The following is a 14768-nucleotide window of genomic DNA, read 5'->3' on the forward strand; positions in this document are numbered from 1 at the left end:
GCCTGGCCAGGTCCCCAGTTTGTTAACCTAACCCCATTAACGTAACATAATGTATTTATTGAACTTAAAAAACCAAACCAAACCCCACTGGAATTCTGCGAAATTTTAATATAATAATAACTTGACAGTGGGGTTTGGTCCATAGGTTGTATGCAGTGTTGGGACTAACGCGTTATTAAGTAACGCGTTACAGTAACTACGTTATTATTGTGGTAACGAGCACGGTAACTAGTTATTATGCCAAAACCAGGAACGCGTTACTCGTTACTGGGATTTAGATAGGCTCGTTACTCGTTACTTCGTGTGGTGGATATCGCGGAGCTTCCACAGATTCAATAACATTAGCAAGTGGTGGAGGCCAGCAGGTGGATGAAGGAAAAGGAGGCAAGAGGAGAGACCCGAAGCGCCGCCGGTCCGAGTGTCAGGTGAACTGAACTTCAGGTAAGAAGTTATGACCTGCAGTCTATCGAGTCAGATATAAACCAAGTTTAGGTGGAGTTTATTTTCGGTATGCTGACATTTTTCGTACTGCGTGCTAGCTAGCATGACGGAGTTTCTATACAGCTGGGTGGGTGCTATGTTACTGATGTTGAACTTTATTTTGTTCATACCGTTAATTATTAGAGTTGCCAACCGTCCCGTAAAAAACAGAATCATCTCGTATTCAGAGAAAATATTACGCGTTTCGTATTGAGGTGAAAAGGAACACAGTTTGTCCCGGACTTCAGCTACAATGAAAAAGACACAAAGCTGAAGCTGCACAGCTGCCTCTTCTTCTCTCATTCTCTCCCGTTTCTACTTCAATCATGAAACTGATCAATGATCAGCTGATCGGCTTTTCTCTCTTGTTTATTTATCGCCCACTTTGCGCCAGAAAGAGGAAACCAGCGGATGTCGCGTTAAACAACAGCAGCACGTTTAAGCTTGATCAGCTGTTGTTAGAATTTATTTAATATTAATTGCTAGTATCAGCTGATGTTTGCTGGAGCCACAGCTGTAAAGCTGCTGGTCATGATATCGGTTTGGTTATCTGGTGAGAGGGAAACATGCAGATGAAACCAGGAGATGTCCTTACTGAATCATCAGAGCTGAACAGGTGATGGAGAAACAGGTTTACCTTTTAGGTGACATGAATGAGTTGAAGGAAGTTATGAACTGTTTCTGAGAGACAAATAACACCAGGATCCTTTTCTATGTAGCTGACAGCTGGTAACTGTGCAGGGGCGGGTCTAGCAAAGTGTTGCCAGGGGGCCAGGTAGGGCATTAACAGGGAAAGGGGGGCACAAGGAAATACTTTTCTTTATTATTCTCATTTAAAATGTCTCGCTTTAAAAAAAAAAATAATTATCTGAGTCTTACAACAAACAATTGATAGATTGATACATATATACCATCAGAACAGTGTACATCACTGTCACAACAGTGTTTGTTTTCATTCAAAGGCTTTATGATGTTTCCTATAATGGTGGGCCGGTCTCTAGTCAAAATGCCCGGGACGATTGTTTTGTCCCAGTCCAGCTCTGTATGCAGCTCATCTGCAGTCTGGTGTTACCTACATCTTCCTATTCAGAAGGCAGAATTTCCAAGTTCTGAGTACAATCAAAAGCACCACGACTGCAGTTTTTGTGTTGGATGTAAAAAGCAGGCTAGAATCATGGCGGCGGTCAACGACGGTCCAGGCGTGGGATTTTTCTCGTGGAAATGTGCACATTATTTTTTCCTTTCTATTGGTAGGTGGCACAGTGCTCTTGTGGCAAGTAAGCAAGCTAGAAGACTGACAATCTTGCTGGGTATCCAGTTACGGAAGCAACACATTAACAAGAGAATTCTGAGTAAAACCAAAGTTACTTTCCCTAGTAACTAGTTACTCTGAAAGTAACGAGTGACTTGAAGTAACTGAGTTACTTTTTTAGAGAAGTAACTAGTAATGTAACTAAGTTACTAATTTAAAGTAACTTACCCAACACTGGTTGTATGAAGGTGGATGTAGATGCTGCGTCTGAAAAGTGAAGCTAACAAGTGCTTTAAACCTGAATTCTTTCTCATGGCCAGCAGGAGGCGACGACTGCAACCATATTTGCTTGTATAGAAGTTTATGGCCCTGTTGCTGTGTGACCTCAGCAAACACAATCCTGATTATTTTACAGGCTCAGTCATATTTTCAGGTCATATTGGATAAAAGATAAAGTTTATATTTGCATCCATTTGTTGTTATTTGTTTAAAACTGCAAGTTTGCAGCAACAAAAATGTTCATCTTCAGACAGAAGCTGCATCTGTTGTTTATGGCGTCTGTGTTTTGGGCTCACTTTCAAAATAGAATTATTTTTCTTTACACGCCAATACTTTCTATGAGTTATCACCATGGTTACTGACACGTCATCCCCATCACAAAAAGTTTTATCTTTAAATTCTGCTGGTATAATTTGACTTCATAAAATCAATGATTTTTCAATCATTTCATCATCTCACTGTAATGATGGTAGCATATGTATGTATTTATCTACTCTTCTTAATGGGTGGGCCAGTCTAAAAAAAACTTTGCACGACCATCATCACACATACAGCAGATGTTAATTTCTGTGCTTTTATAGATTACGTTATTAGGTGTGCAGGTGTGAGTATATGTCTGTGAAGGTTCTCAGTCATCCAGGTCATCGTAGGCAAGGAGCTCGGAAAAAAAGCGTCTGGACTTCTTTAAGTTTCCTTGAAGACGTTTTATCCAAGAAGCTTCTTCAGTTCTAAACCAAACTGGTGGAAAGTCCCAGATTTTTAACCCTATGGGAGTGTCCCTAGGAGGGTTGTGGACCCCATATTGATCCTCTACCTAATTACATGAGCCAAGGTGTGAAAACGGGTGTGGGTCACAATCAGCCAGGGTTTCGGGTGAGCTCATTGTGAAACCTGGCCCCACCCTATCATGTAATTTCCTGAGGTCAGATGGGCCAGGATGTGAGTGGGCGTTAAGGCGTCTGGGAAGGGATCTCAGAACTGGATTATAGATGGCAGACAGTTGATAGTCGCTCACAAATGGCTTCTTTCACTCCTCTTTCAAACCATCCATCTTCTCTGTCCAAAATATGAACATTGGCATCCTCAAAAACTCCCTTAAAGGACACTTTATTATAATTATAATAAGTCTTTGGATTTTCCCACATGTTAGGGTTACGTAGGGTCACGTTATCTCTTTGCATTTGTCTCGCGTGCCACATTCAACATATGTTGCACATTTGTAACTTAACAACCACCAAAATTTGTATCTGTGACATAAATTGTTCACCTTACCACTAAATCCAGAGTGAAGAATTTCAAACAAGCTTCACAGACCTGGTAAAAACTGACCATTGGGTGGGTTTTTGCTACTTTCCATAGTTTTGAAGAGAAACACAAGAGAAACACCAGTAAAGTTTTCTCAGAGTTACTTCAAGCTGAATAACAATGATGCATTTAAATGATGCAGAACATGTAAATAATGTTATAAATACCTTGTGGAGCGCTGCTGTGTACAAGCACGATTTCATGTATAAACACAGGAGCTAACATCCTGTGGGTTTACTGGGTTTCTTTTTGAAGCACTTTGCTCCCAAAAGCAGATGTGTAATGCCTAACTAGTGTACAAACATGGTTGTTAATGCAATAATTGCATTAATGTTACATAATTACATAATGTTGAGTTTACAGCATGACTATGTCAGTGAATTAGCTGCTCGAGTGCCTCTCAAGTTCAGCTGAAGCTCTTTTTACATGTGTATTCATGCAGAGGCAGAGCCTGAAGCCAGACATTAAAAAAACAAGTGTTTACAATTGTTATTGATTTGGAGCACTGAAAAGTCAGCTGTTACTGAGCAGAGTGAAATCTAAAATTGGAAAACATTATGCAAATTATGAAACATTCTAGTAATCGCTGTGTGTTTTACATTATGTGATGGTGTTAAAAATCCCTCTGCTCTTTTTCTTGATATAAAAATGAACATTTTTGGAGAAGATTTTTCCCATGAAATCACCAATAGTACCAATCTATGGTCTACCAATCTATGGTCTACCAATCTATGGTCTACCAATCTAAGCCAAGAGTGATTCACACTGAAGAACTTTATAATAAGGTTTTATATTATCACACTATTATTAGTGTATTATTATTACACTGTTCAGCATTATTAAGTGTTTCATTCATGCAGATATGTTTATCCTCTGTTACTGTTACACTATGTAAAGTTATCACTGCAGTGCTACCACATCACTGTATTAACAATCATAATTATAAACATAAAATACCTTAATAATGCTTACTAGTGTGACATTGTTATGAAGTCTTACAATAATTTTTGTTATTCAAATAATTATTCAAATAAAATATAGGCCTATATATTCTCCTCAAATTTAGTCCTAAATATTCACTGAATGTTAGCATTTGAATTATTTATTTATTTATTAAATCCTTTTGATGTTGATAAATATCTTAAAACAGGAATTAAATAAACTAAAGGAAAGGAAATGTCGAATCAACCTCGACTGTGTAAAAGATATTGATTTTGTAGTGAGTGGAAGACCTACTGTACAGTAATGATTCACCTTAAAAACCCATGGATTTGCTAACCCATTCAAACGGGTGAGGTAACAGGACTAAAGATAAAGAGCAGGTGCTAAAACAGCATCAGTGTTAAGGAGTTGGATTAGATTTAGTTTGGCACAGGTACAGCACCGCTCTGTTTTAATGTGTTTGTCTGGATGTGAGTTCAGGGTCGCAGCCTGCAGGAGCAGAACCAGTCTCAGAAGCACAGCTGGGAGTCCTTCGCCTTTGTAGATGAGGAGGAGGAGGAGGAGGAGGAGGAGGAGGACGGAGAGAAGGTGGGCGTTTCATTTAATATATTCATAGGGATTTTTTCATTAATTGTGTATGAGTTTTCACTCTATAGCTGCTTTCCTCAGTTTTAATTTGTTTAACGTTTAAGTGACAGCGTGACCACAGTCATAGATTTATGCTAATAGTATTCAGCGTAAATATATTTATTGCAGATTCCTCTGTGTTACAGTTTTCCTTCCAAATTTAACTGAAGCTATCAGCAGAATGTGAAAAAGCAACCACTTGGACTTAATGTCCCAAACGTGTGCGGAAGAAATATCAACTGAAAGTGAATTTAGTTCCATAAGATGGTGCAGAGAGTAAATGTAACTTTTATTTTAATCAGGCAAGTGATTAAAAACACCATTATGTACAATGGCTTTTGGGGAAGATGCACGGCCTTTTGAGGTCATTTGTTTAGGTCTAAAAGAGTATAAGGAGTTAAAAGAACAACATCCGAAAACAGAGCATCCAGAGGTAAAACGCTGCCCCCTGGTGGTGAAGATTTCGATGAAGAGATTATTAATTACGTTTTGCACTTACAAAATGTACCTTTAAAATATTGCTACTTGTTCCTTGCATTAAATCCTAGTTTACCTTTACCACTTGGTCTGCAGGCTCTTTATTAATGCTAATTTCCTTAATAACTCGTGGCGGTCGTCTGCAGGGTAGTCCAGTACAGGAGGAGAGGAACGGTCCCCTGCCTCCTCAGAAGCCCCAGGAGCCTTCCTCGAACCACACTGCTCCTGCTCCTGGTGAGTTGAGAGGATTACATATTTATGAGAAAACATAAATATTTAATATTGGCAGAGGTGTAGTAGTCATACATTATCTCTAAAGCTGTCTGTGTATAAATTTCTCATACTTTCAGCTGCTTCAGAGGAGGAATATATTACCGTACGCCGAATATTAAAAAAGGATGGATAATTTCTTCATCTATTTTTTTCTGTTATTATTGTAATAATGTTATTCTTATTTGCAATGGTGGTCTGGGTAAAGCAAAGCAGCGCACGTCCAAACATTTTAACACGTTGTGTATTCGGAGGGTAATGCTTTCACTGTTGCCCAAGTTTCTGTTCAAGTTCAGCGCAGGGTTAAAGGTTAATTTTATGTAGACAGAAATCAGATTGTGGAGGACAATTACAATTTCTGATCCCTCTTCCTTAGCTCGGTTACACCCGTGGAGTTGTGTGACATGGAGGCAAGGCTGGGGAATGAAAGCCTTATGGCTCCTGTCACAGTAATATTGATTCTTTCAGACAAGTTTTGCTCACTAGGATGATGTAATGGGATTTATTCTTCGCTATGTCTCCCCTTCTTCTCCTTGGAAAAAAAATATCTCATCTGATATGACTAAGCATTTAGTCACATCCCAGATGGTGTATGAGGCTCACCAGGTTCTCATATCTGCTAAGCAGATTACTGCCCAGAGGACACAAACACGTCTTATTGGTGCTCGTGAAGTATGAAAAGGGGGACCCATCAGAATTAATCGAATCATAGGGAACAATGTGATGTTACACAACGTGTAAACAGCAGTGGCAGCATTAATGCTAATCCTAACACACAGAGGTCAGGAGGAACGGCCCTCTGAGCCCACACAGTTTTTAGCAATAAAGCAGTTTTAGCAAGTTAAAGACATCACGCAGAGACTGAACTTCTTACTCTTATAACACTCACAAAGATGGTCACACTTTGAATTGTTCATGTCATATTTATTTGGGAGGCTGTAGGAAGCTCATGATAAAGAAGATGTGCTTGTTAAATATAACTGTGAGACTGTTTCTAGCCTGAATTAGGACTGAAGCTGGTCTTTGCACTGATCATCCAATTACAAAAGCTGCAATTTTGGGAAATATGAAGCAAAAACTTCAGTTTAACACACAGTTCAAAATGGTAGCTCCAGTTCTGCATCTCAGGCACATTCCAATAAAAGTTTAATTATCCCACTTGGGAGGATTTATTTAGGAGTCTTCAGAAAACAAAGAGGTGAACGCACAGCAACAAACACAGTCGAGCTAAATGGAAAAAGAAATGAAAAACATCTATAATAATAGATGAGTGGAGAAAATTGTTATAAATAATATTTACTTCAAATTGAAATCAATAAAAATGAAAGAAATAACAAGGCTGTGCAGCTTTTAGTAGTGAAACTGCTGACAGAGTCAGTGGTTTAACACAACTGTTAATACATGAAGCCAAAATATGTGTTGCTTTCTGATTTGTTGGTTTTAAAAAAAAGTTTACATTCATTTGTTAAACAGATTTCAGATTTTAATGCTGCTATTTGAGCCTTTTATCTTTAAACTGGAGCTGTTATGCTCAGCTTCCCATTTTTATTTTTAAGCTATAATAAAGGTGTTTTGTATGTTTTACAGTTTAAAATAATAATTTTCTGCTGGGATGTTTGCATCCCCTCAGTTCCCCCACTTCATGCAGCACACGGGTGGGATATATTAGAGATATCACTCTTGGACATAAATCAAATCCATATTTTTTCTTCTGGTTATTCAGTTCAGTGTCACAGCAGGTTTTTGCCTGTCCCACCTGTCCAGGGTGAGCGGTGGGATACAGCTATCACAGAGAGACAGACAATTATTCACACCTACGGTTAATTTACAATCTAACAACCACCTAGCCCCACTTATGTCTTTGGACTGTGGGAGGAAGCTGGAGTACGCAGAGAGGACACGTGCAGACTAACGCAGCTTCGATCTGTCCTCCAGTCTGCCACACAGACTCTCACTGACACGAAAGAGTCAAAAGTAGGAAAAAAGTGTTTAACACAGTCTGAAGCTTTCAGGTTATACTTACAAATAATGACCTCATTGTTTGAACTGACGATGTTTAATATAAGCATCCATAATTTTAACTGTGTGTATGTATATATTGCAAACAATAAAACCAAAAAGTCCACTTAAAGAGCTGACTGTGTGAGTGAACAAATAATGCAAAGTTTCACTCATTTATCAGCAGTTAGTTTCATTTAATTTTGTCATTCAGATGGTTGATTAAATCAGCTCTTTGTGAGGGAGCTAAATCTAACACGATTAACTTTCTTATTTTTAGTGGCTGAAAGAAGAGAAGCGGTAAAGAAGATGAATTCAAGATAAGCAAAATGCAATGCATATATATTCTAACCCATTTTGCAGATGACTCACGTGAGAAGAAATGCACAGGCTCAGAGTAGTCCTTTAGGAGGTGACTGCACTTCAGCACAACAGTATAATTCTTGCAAAGAGTCTGTGTTTGCTTAGTGAGCAGAGGTCTGTGCATTATTAATTTGATACATAAAAATATACTTTATGCATTGAAATGCAACTTAAAAATATGTTAAATATATTTTTTGCAGCTGACAAAACTCTGAATGCACATTTGTTAAGTTCACAAGAAAGGCTTGTTTACAGAAAGATATCTGTGTTTGATCATTAACTCAAGGCCAGCCTAGCTTTACCTGTAACCTATTTATTTTCTCCATCACATGTTGGTGAGACTCCCGATGGTGATAAACCAGAAGACTCCCCACTAAAGTCAATCATACCCTGCAGCAATAAAGATGGTCTTCTAGCTTTTTAAAGGTTAAAGTTAAACCTGTCTACTCTTTTTGTTAGGTTACCAAATTGACTTCAACATGTTCATTGTTGCCCTCAACAGATGTCAAATGTTTGGAATTAATAACTCTGCAACCCTAACAGCAGTGAGCGAAGGTTTGGCAGCTTGTTCACTCCAAGTATCCAGATGGTGTCTGTGTCTATTGTGGCACAGCAAACTGCTCAGTAGCCCATCAAACATAACAAGAGACAGACAATGTCCCAGTGAAATGGTTTCCAGGCAACAACGAGGGTTTTTTTTCCTGCAGTCTGTAAAAGTCTCCATTTACTCTTGAGTTATTTTCTCCAAAGCTGCATTTGTATAATTTATTGACCTTTTACCCACCGAGTCTCCTTCTTCACTCCTCCCTCAGAAAAAGGTTCTCTGCAGTCTGTGAGGAAAACACTCAGGAATATCTTCACCTCTAAGAGCAGGCAGACAGAGGGCCAGTCTCAGGTGTGTCTGCACGTCTCATTGCATGTCTAGTGCGTGTGTTCTCATGCATCAGGTGCATTAAATATGCTTCACATCTCCACTCTGTATGTCACGTCTTTGTAGGGCGGGATTTTTTTTTTTTTTTACAATAATCAATTCGTGCAATGCTCTCGGTCTCATGTTTGGTCCTTTCTGCTTAAAAGACATGATAGATGCAATCAAACAAAGGAGAAAAGATTAAATTCTGTTTAAATATGCAGTAATTAAACCCCTCTTTCACGCAGAGCCATTAGACAGGGCATGACACCTTAATTCAATGCAGTATCATCTCTGTTGTCACATGGAAACAACTTAAGAGAAATGTGAGTGGCTATTTTTCTTTTTACAGCAAAGGCAAGAACAGTCATGTGAACCTGTGAGAGCAGGCAGACCGGGTCGGGTGTGTCTGCACTTCTTATTGCACAGTTCAGCAGTTTGTAAAACCAGCTTTACCAGAAATAACTTTTTCTGCATGACTTTATCAGCCTCTCACATTGTTGTAGAGGAGTTTTTGCCCATTGTTCTTTAAAACATGGTGCCAGTTCAATGAGGCCATGAACAGCTCACTTAAGGTCTCTCCACTGCATGTTAGTTGGGTTGTGGTCTGGACTTTGACTGGGCTGTTGCAGCACCTCAATTCTTTCCTTTTTTGTAGTCTTTCCATTGTAGAGTTGCCGATCAGTGTCGGCTCATTGTCCTGTTGCATGACCCAATTTCCTGGCAACCTTTCCAAACAGGCCATGCTTGTTCAGGCTTTTGTGCTGTCATGCACTGTAACATTTAACATGCTAACTGAGGCCTGTAGAGTCTGGGGTGTTTGCTCAGATGTCGGCTCCTGGGAGGATTGTGGCTTTGTGTTAAAGCACACCTGAATGCTCCTAGACGTGAAGACAGTCAAAACTTCTAGAGTTGTTTACATTAGATGATGATTTGTGTTGGATTCACAACTCAACAAAAGTAATATATTATATATTACTCATTAATTTTTTTAAGTACTCCAGTACGTTACTTAATTACACACTGGAAAAAGTGACCCATTACATTCCGTAACATGACATGAATCGCATTTTCACAAAGTTACCAGTTAACGATGTAAACCTGAGGCTACACACACTGTCAAAAACCCCTTTTTTAAAATAGCTTTTTCAATTGCAAAGTTGAAAACCATCCAAAGAGACTTAAAGCGACCGCTGCAGTGATTCTACTGTACAAACATGCACAGTAACATGTTACTTTTGAGCACATTACACCCAACAGTGCTGATGTTCACTAAATCTAGTTCATTAGATTAGCAGCACTTCACTGTTACTTACCCTCTTAATTCCTGTGGAAGCAGTTAGGGTGTCCTTTATTTTTCACTGAACTGTATATGTAGACGTGAGGGGAGAATCTCCTTTCTCTGCTCTTTCCCCTAACCCTGAAATCTCTTGTATTAGATGGCGTCCCATCCCTGAGCCTGGTTCTGCCAGAGGTCTTTTACAGACTTCTACTTCTTTTTTACCTGATGTAGGGTTTTGCCTGATTGTCACATAAATAAAGCTAAAATGAATTGAATCCCAGCATCTTTGTATGTTTCTACATGTCTGTGTATTTAATGCCTTTGTAAGCCTCTGCGCTCTTTCCTCCAGCCAGCTAATTATTAAGCTGTGTCAGGAGTGTAATTTTCCCATGTGTCGTGAACCATTAAAATGCATATTCATCCATTCTCTAAAGAAAATATTCCTGAAACCACATCTTCCAGGCGAAAGTCTGCTTTCTATTCAGGCATGCCTATCTGATTGACAGAAGCACATGAATTCACGTCTCATCCACAGGAAAACTCACTGAAGTCGAGCATCTTTCTCTCCACCTTCTCTCGCTCGCTCTCATGGAAATACAGATGCTGGTGGCAGAGTCATTATATTCAGCTTGGTGGTGATCTTGGCTCGCAAGGAAGGCAGTACATGCAAGAATGAAAACCACACTGGAAATAAGCATATGCTTGTGAACTGGCAAGATTAGAATTTGATTTGTGTTGTGCCCACTGCTGTGGCTGGTGAATTGCCAGTCTGATTCTCTATTATGTTTTTGGATTCAATCCTGTTCCTCGGTGGGGATTGTTTTTACATCAGCCACAGTTCTACAACCATGAATATCAAATAGGCACACAGTGGGATGTTGCTACCAGCAATCAAGCCAAGCTGAGGCTAGATTCTCTCTGTGACCCAGGTATTGTTTATTTTACCAACTGCTGAGTGCAGGTAACCAAACAATGACCTTTAGGATAACATCTGACAGGTGTAATAATATTAGCATGCTGCTAATCCTTGAATAAGAACAATAGTTATAGTTTCAGTGATAAACTATAGACTGTATCTAAAAGATGGATGTAGCCACAGTGACGGCATACACTGGTGCGGTGATTAGCATTCTGAAGCCTCAGCTTTAGCTTCAGGACTCTTGCCATCTTTGTTTCATGGTTGGAAAGGGTTGCTAGGTAACCAGTGAACACCATTAAGCTCGGAAGGGACTTTTGTAAGATTTTCCTCACTTTTCTCCATCCTGTCTCCTTTATGTAGAAGAGAAGTTTAGCTCTTGCCGCCCTGAATTTGTATCAGTGAGCAGTAGGGCTGCCACGATTAGTCGACTAGTCACGATTACGTCGACTATCAAAATCGTCAACGACTAATTTAATAGTCGACGCGTCGTTTGAAGCTTTGTAAGATCCCAAAAGACGCAGGAATAAGTAGTAGGATTTAAGAGTGTAATAACGGACTGAAACAGAAGATTACGTAGCTGTGTAAACTTCAAATATCTGCTCAGTTTATCAGAACACCACATATATTCAAAAGAACTGATGTTTTTGTAGATGTCTGTTACCCACCAGCTCGATAGCTAGCCGGGGTTTAAGGCTCACTAGAGCCGGTGAGAACACCGGACTCCCGGCAAATAGTTTTCAAACCTACCGCCGTCTTTCGCTACTCAGGCTAAACATGATGTACAAGTCACTTAGATAACTTAAAAATGTTATTGTTTGGCTTTTTTCAGTATTTTATTTGTTCCTGGGTAAATCTGTTTGGCTGAGATTAAAGTTAGTTTTTACACAGCTGAATAAACGTCAAGCAGACGACTGATTATCAGAAGTGTGAGATGCTCGAGAATATACTCCGGTGTCCTGTTATATTTTTAGATAGCAAGGAGCAGATGGCCAAGTTTATTAAACTCCACCGAAACAATCTGCTAATTTCATTAAAATTTAATAAAATATCATCTTGTCTTTATTTTTAGTTAGCACATACCTTAAACACTTAAAGCTGTAAGCTAATGATAGTTATATAAGAGCAGACGCATGCTGGTGAAATAAGCTGTACCTTTTACGTCCAATGGATGCATGATCTGATTAGTCGACTAATTGCAAAAATAATCAGTGACTAGTCGACTATCAAAATAATCGTTTGTGGCAGCCCTAGTGAGCAGGCCTCCCATTTCTGATTGGGAGACATGCTTATTTACTGTAATGCAAAGAATTGTGTAGATTTTATACAGTGGCTTGCAAAAGTATTCGGCCCCCTTGAACTTCTCCAATAAAATTGATTCATGTTTGTGGCTGTAATGTGACAAAATGTGGGAAAGTTCAAGGGGGCGAATACTTTTGCAAGCCACTGTATTTAATTACATAGCACAAAAACATCACTTGATGTTTTGTGTCTATGCACCATAAGACAACCAAAGCTGTGATTCTCCTGATATCGCTGACAAGCCACAGCGGGAGGTTTTTGGTGCAACTTTGCTTTTATATAGACAGACAAAATATGGAGTTAGCTTAGAGAAAAGTGGGCAAAATCATAGGACTTCACAAGTTCAACTTACTATGAAGTCCATCTTTTTGTTCTGGCTGTTAGGGTTAAAAAACTTGTCTTCAAAATTGGTGTAGACTGTTAAGAGTATTAAAAGCAGGTTTTATTATTTGTCAGATGACGGCAATGATAAAGCACCAACTCCACAAACAAGGTGAGGAGTTGTTGTTTAGTGCAGGTCAAACCCAGCAGCTGATGCAGCTCCAGCAGTCCTGCTGCTAATAAGTCAGTGACTTTAAACAAAATTCATCTACCATACAGTTGTAGTTAAGTGAGAATTAAAAACAGACACCAAATGACCAGAGCTCGTGACTATGGTGAGGGCAGGAAGGTAGATAAATTCTAAATCGAGAGCTCCACTTTTAAACTCAAGTCAATCTCACGCTCCACTCTCCCCTCACTCGTGAACAAGACCCCGAAGTAGTAACTCGTTCCTGACCTGGAGTGGGCACTCCACCCTCTAAGGACCATGGCTTCAGATTTGTCTTTCCCATCGCTTCACACTTAGCTGCAAACCACTCCAGGGTGACCTCCATGCAATGTTTCGTAGGCGTGTCACCCAAGATAGCCCTACAACATCCAAAGCCTTCAGGAACGCAGAGAAACTCTTATCTAGGGGCCCTGCAACCAAGGAGTTGTTTAACTGCCTCGGTGACCCCGTCCCCAGTGATAGGATAGAATAGCTTTGAGGCTAACCAGAAATTTTTTTTCCATGGTTTCACCACACTGTTACCACATCCAAGGTATTGTGTCAGCCACTGCCAGAGCTGCTCTCCACTTGTCCTGCCAGTACCTTTCTGCTCCTTCTGAAATCACACAAGGCAACTGAGCGCGATTAGAGTCCTCCTTCAGTACAAAATCCATCCACAGACATGGAAACGCACGTTGAAGTACCCAAAACTGGTTGTTTTGATAGTTCCTGTTGCAGGAGGTGTCTCCAGGATCACATTTTGCCACAATAACACACCCACAGAATCATATTGTTTCCACAAGGTGAAAGCAATATTAGCTCTGCGATCGCAGCTGGTAATAAATTCAGTTTCACAAAACAGGTCGCAGCAGGTGTTGGCCTGAATTTCACCTGCTGCATTCATTTAACTCACAAAGCTGCTGATGTGCTGTGGGAGTGAAACACTAACACAGAAAACTGGATGACAGAAGCCTGAGTACAAAGAGACAGACAGAAATCTAATGTGGGATTGTATAGAGTTCAATACATTCATTTTAAGAGTCATCAGTAGTTTGAAATGTGTGTTTGCCTGATATTCATGCTATGAAACAGGTTTTCTTTGAGTTGCTGGTAGTTTCCTCCCCTAATGTAAGATTCAGATGAGAGCTTCTAGAGTTAGAAGTATCACCACGACCTGTTTCAGAGGACGGGGTGTTTTCATAAAATCACTCCAAATCATTTCTCTCCTTTTCCCTGTTTTTTCGTCTCCAGGAGCCTTGTCCTCCTCCGCTGTCAGACACCATGACACCAGAAGAGGTACAGTAATGAAGGATTTGCATAATTTTACAGAATAGTCTGCTGAATAATTTTAAGCATGCTATTTGAATGCTTACTCATAGAGCAAGGGCTGAGTCACAAGACATTATCCCACAAAGTGGGAGCAATAATCTTTGACAGCAGGTTTTTGTATTTTCAAGTGATGCAAGAACCACACAGGCTTCCTGGGGGTCATTAAAAGCTCAAATATTAAAAAGTTTTTAAAAAGTCTTATTTCCTTCCAAACTACATCACAGTACAGTAGCAATTGGCCAATAAGATTAATCTTAAAATCAGGGTTTTTAGGTTGTTGTTGTTTTACTGTTACTTTATCTGTGTATCTGTCTTTGGTACAGATTAACACAATGGGGTCTAACACTTTTTGATATAAAAAAATGTAAAACACAAAACTATTTCAGAAGAAAAATTGTGATTGTTGTCTCTCCATAGCATTCAGGTCCACAAAAAAGTCTCAGGAAGTCCAAAACACACACAAACTGCTCCACTTTCCTCCTCCTGCCACTCGAGCACCTTAAATGC

At 39.5% G+C, this 14768-nt stretch overlaps 1 protein-coding gene across 1 annotated transcript in view; it reads left to right on the forward strand.

The window, feature by feature from the left end:
* Positions 1–14768, forward strand: part of LOC116312243 (chloride channel protein 1-like) — a 58407-nt gene that overhangs the window by 29790 nt on the left and 13849 nt on the right. The window contains exons 17-20 of the mRNA XM_039605974.1: positions 4739–4846; positions 5509–5596; positions 8806–8888; positions 14184–14228. Of these exons, the coding sequence (XP_039461908.1) occupies positions 4739–4846; positions 5509–5596; positions 8806–8888; positions 14184–14228 (324 nt within the window). The remainder of the gene's footprint in view (positions 1–4738; positions 4847–5508; positions 5597–8805; positions 8889–14183; positions 14229–14768) is intronic.

This window comes from Oreochromis aureus, linkage group 22 (assembly GCF_013358895.1).
Source record: "Oreochromis aureus strain Israel breed Guangdong linkage group 22, ZZ_aureus, whole genome shotgun sequence".
Taxonomy (NCBI): Eukaryota; Metazoa; Chordata; class Actinopteri; order Cichliformes; family Cichlidae; genus Oreochromis; species Oreochromis aureus.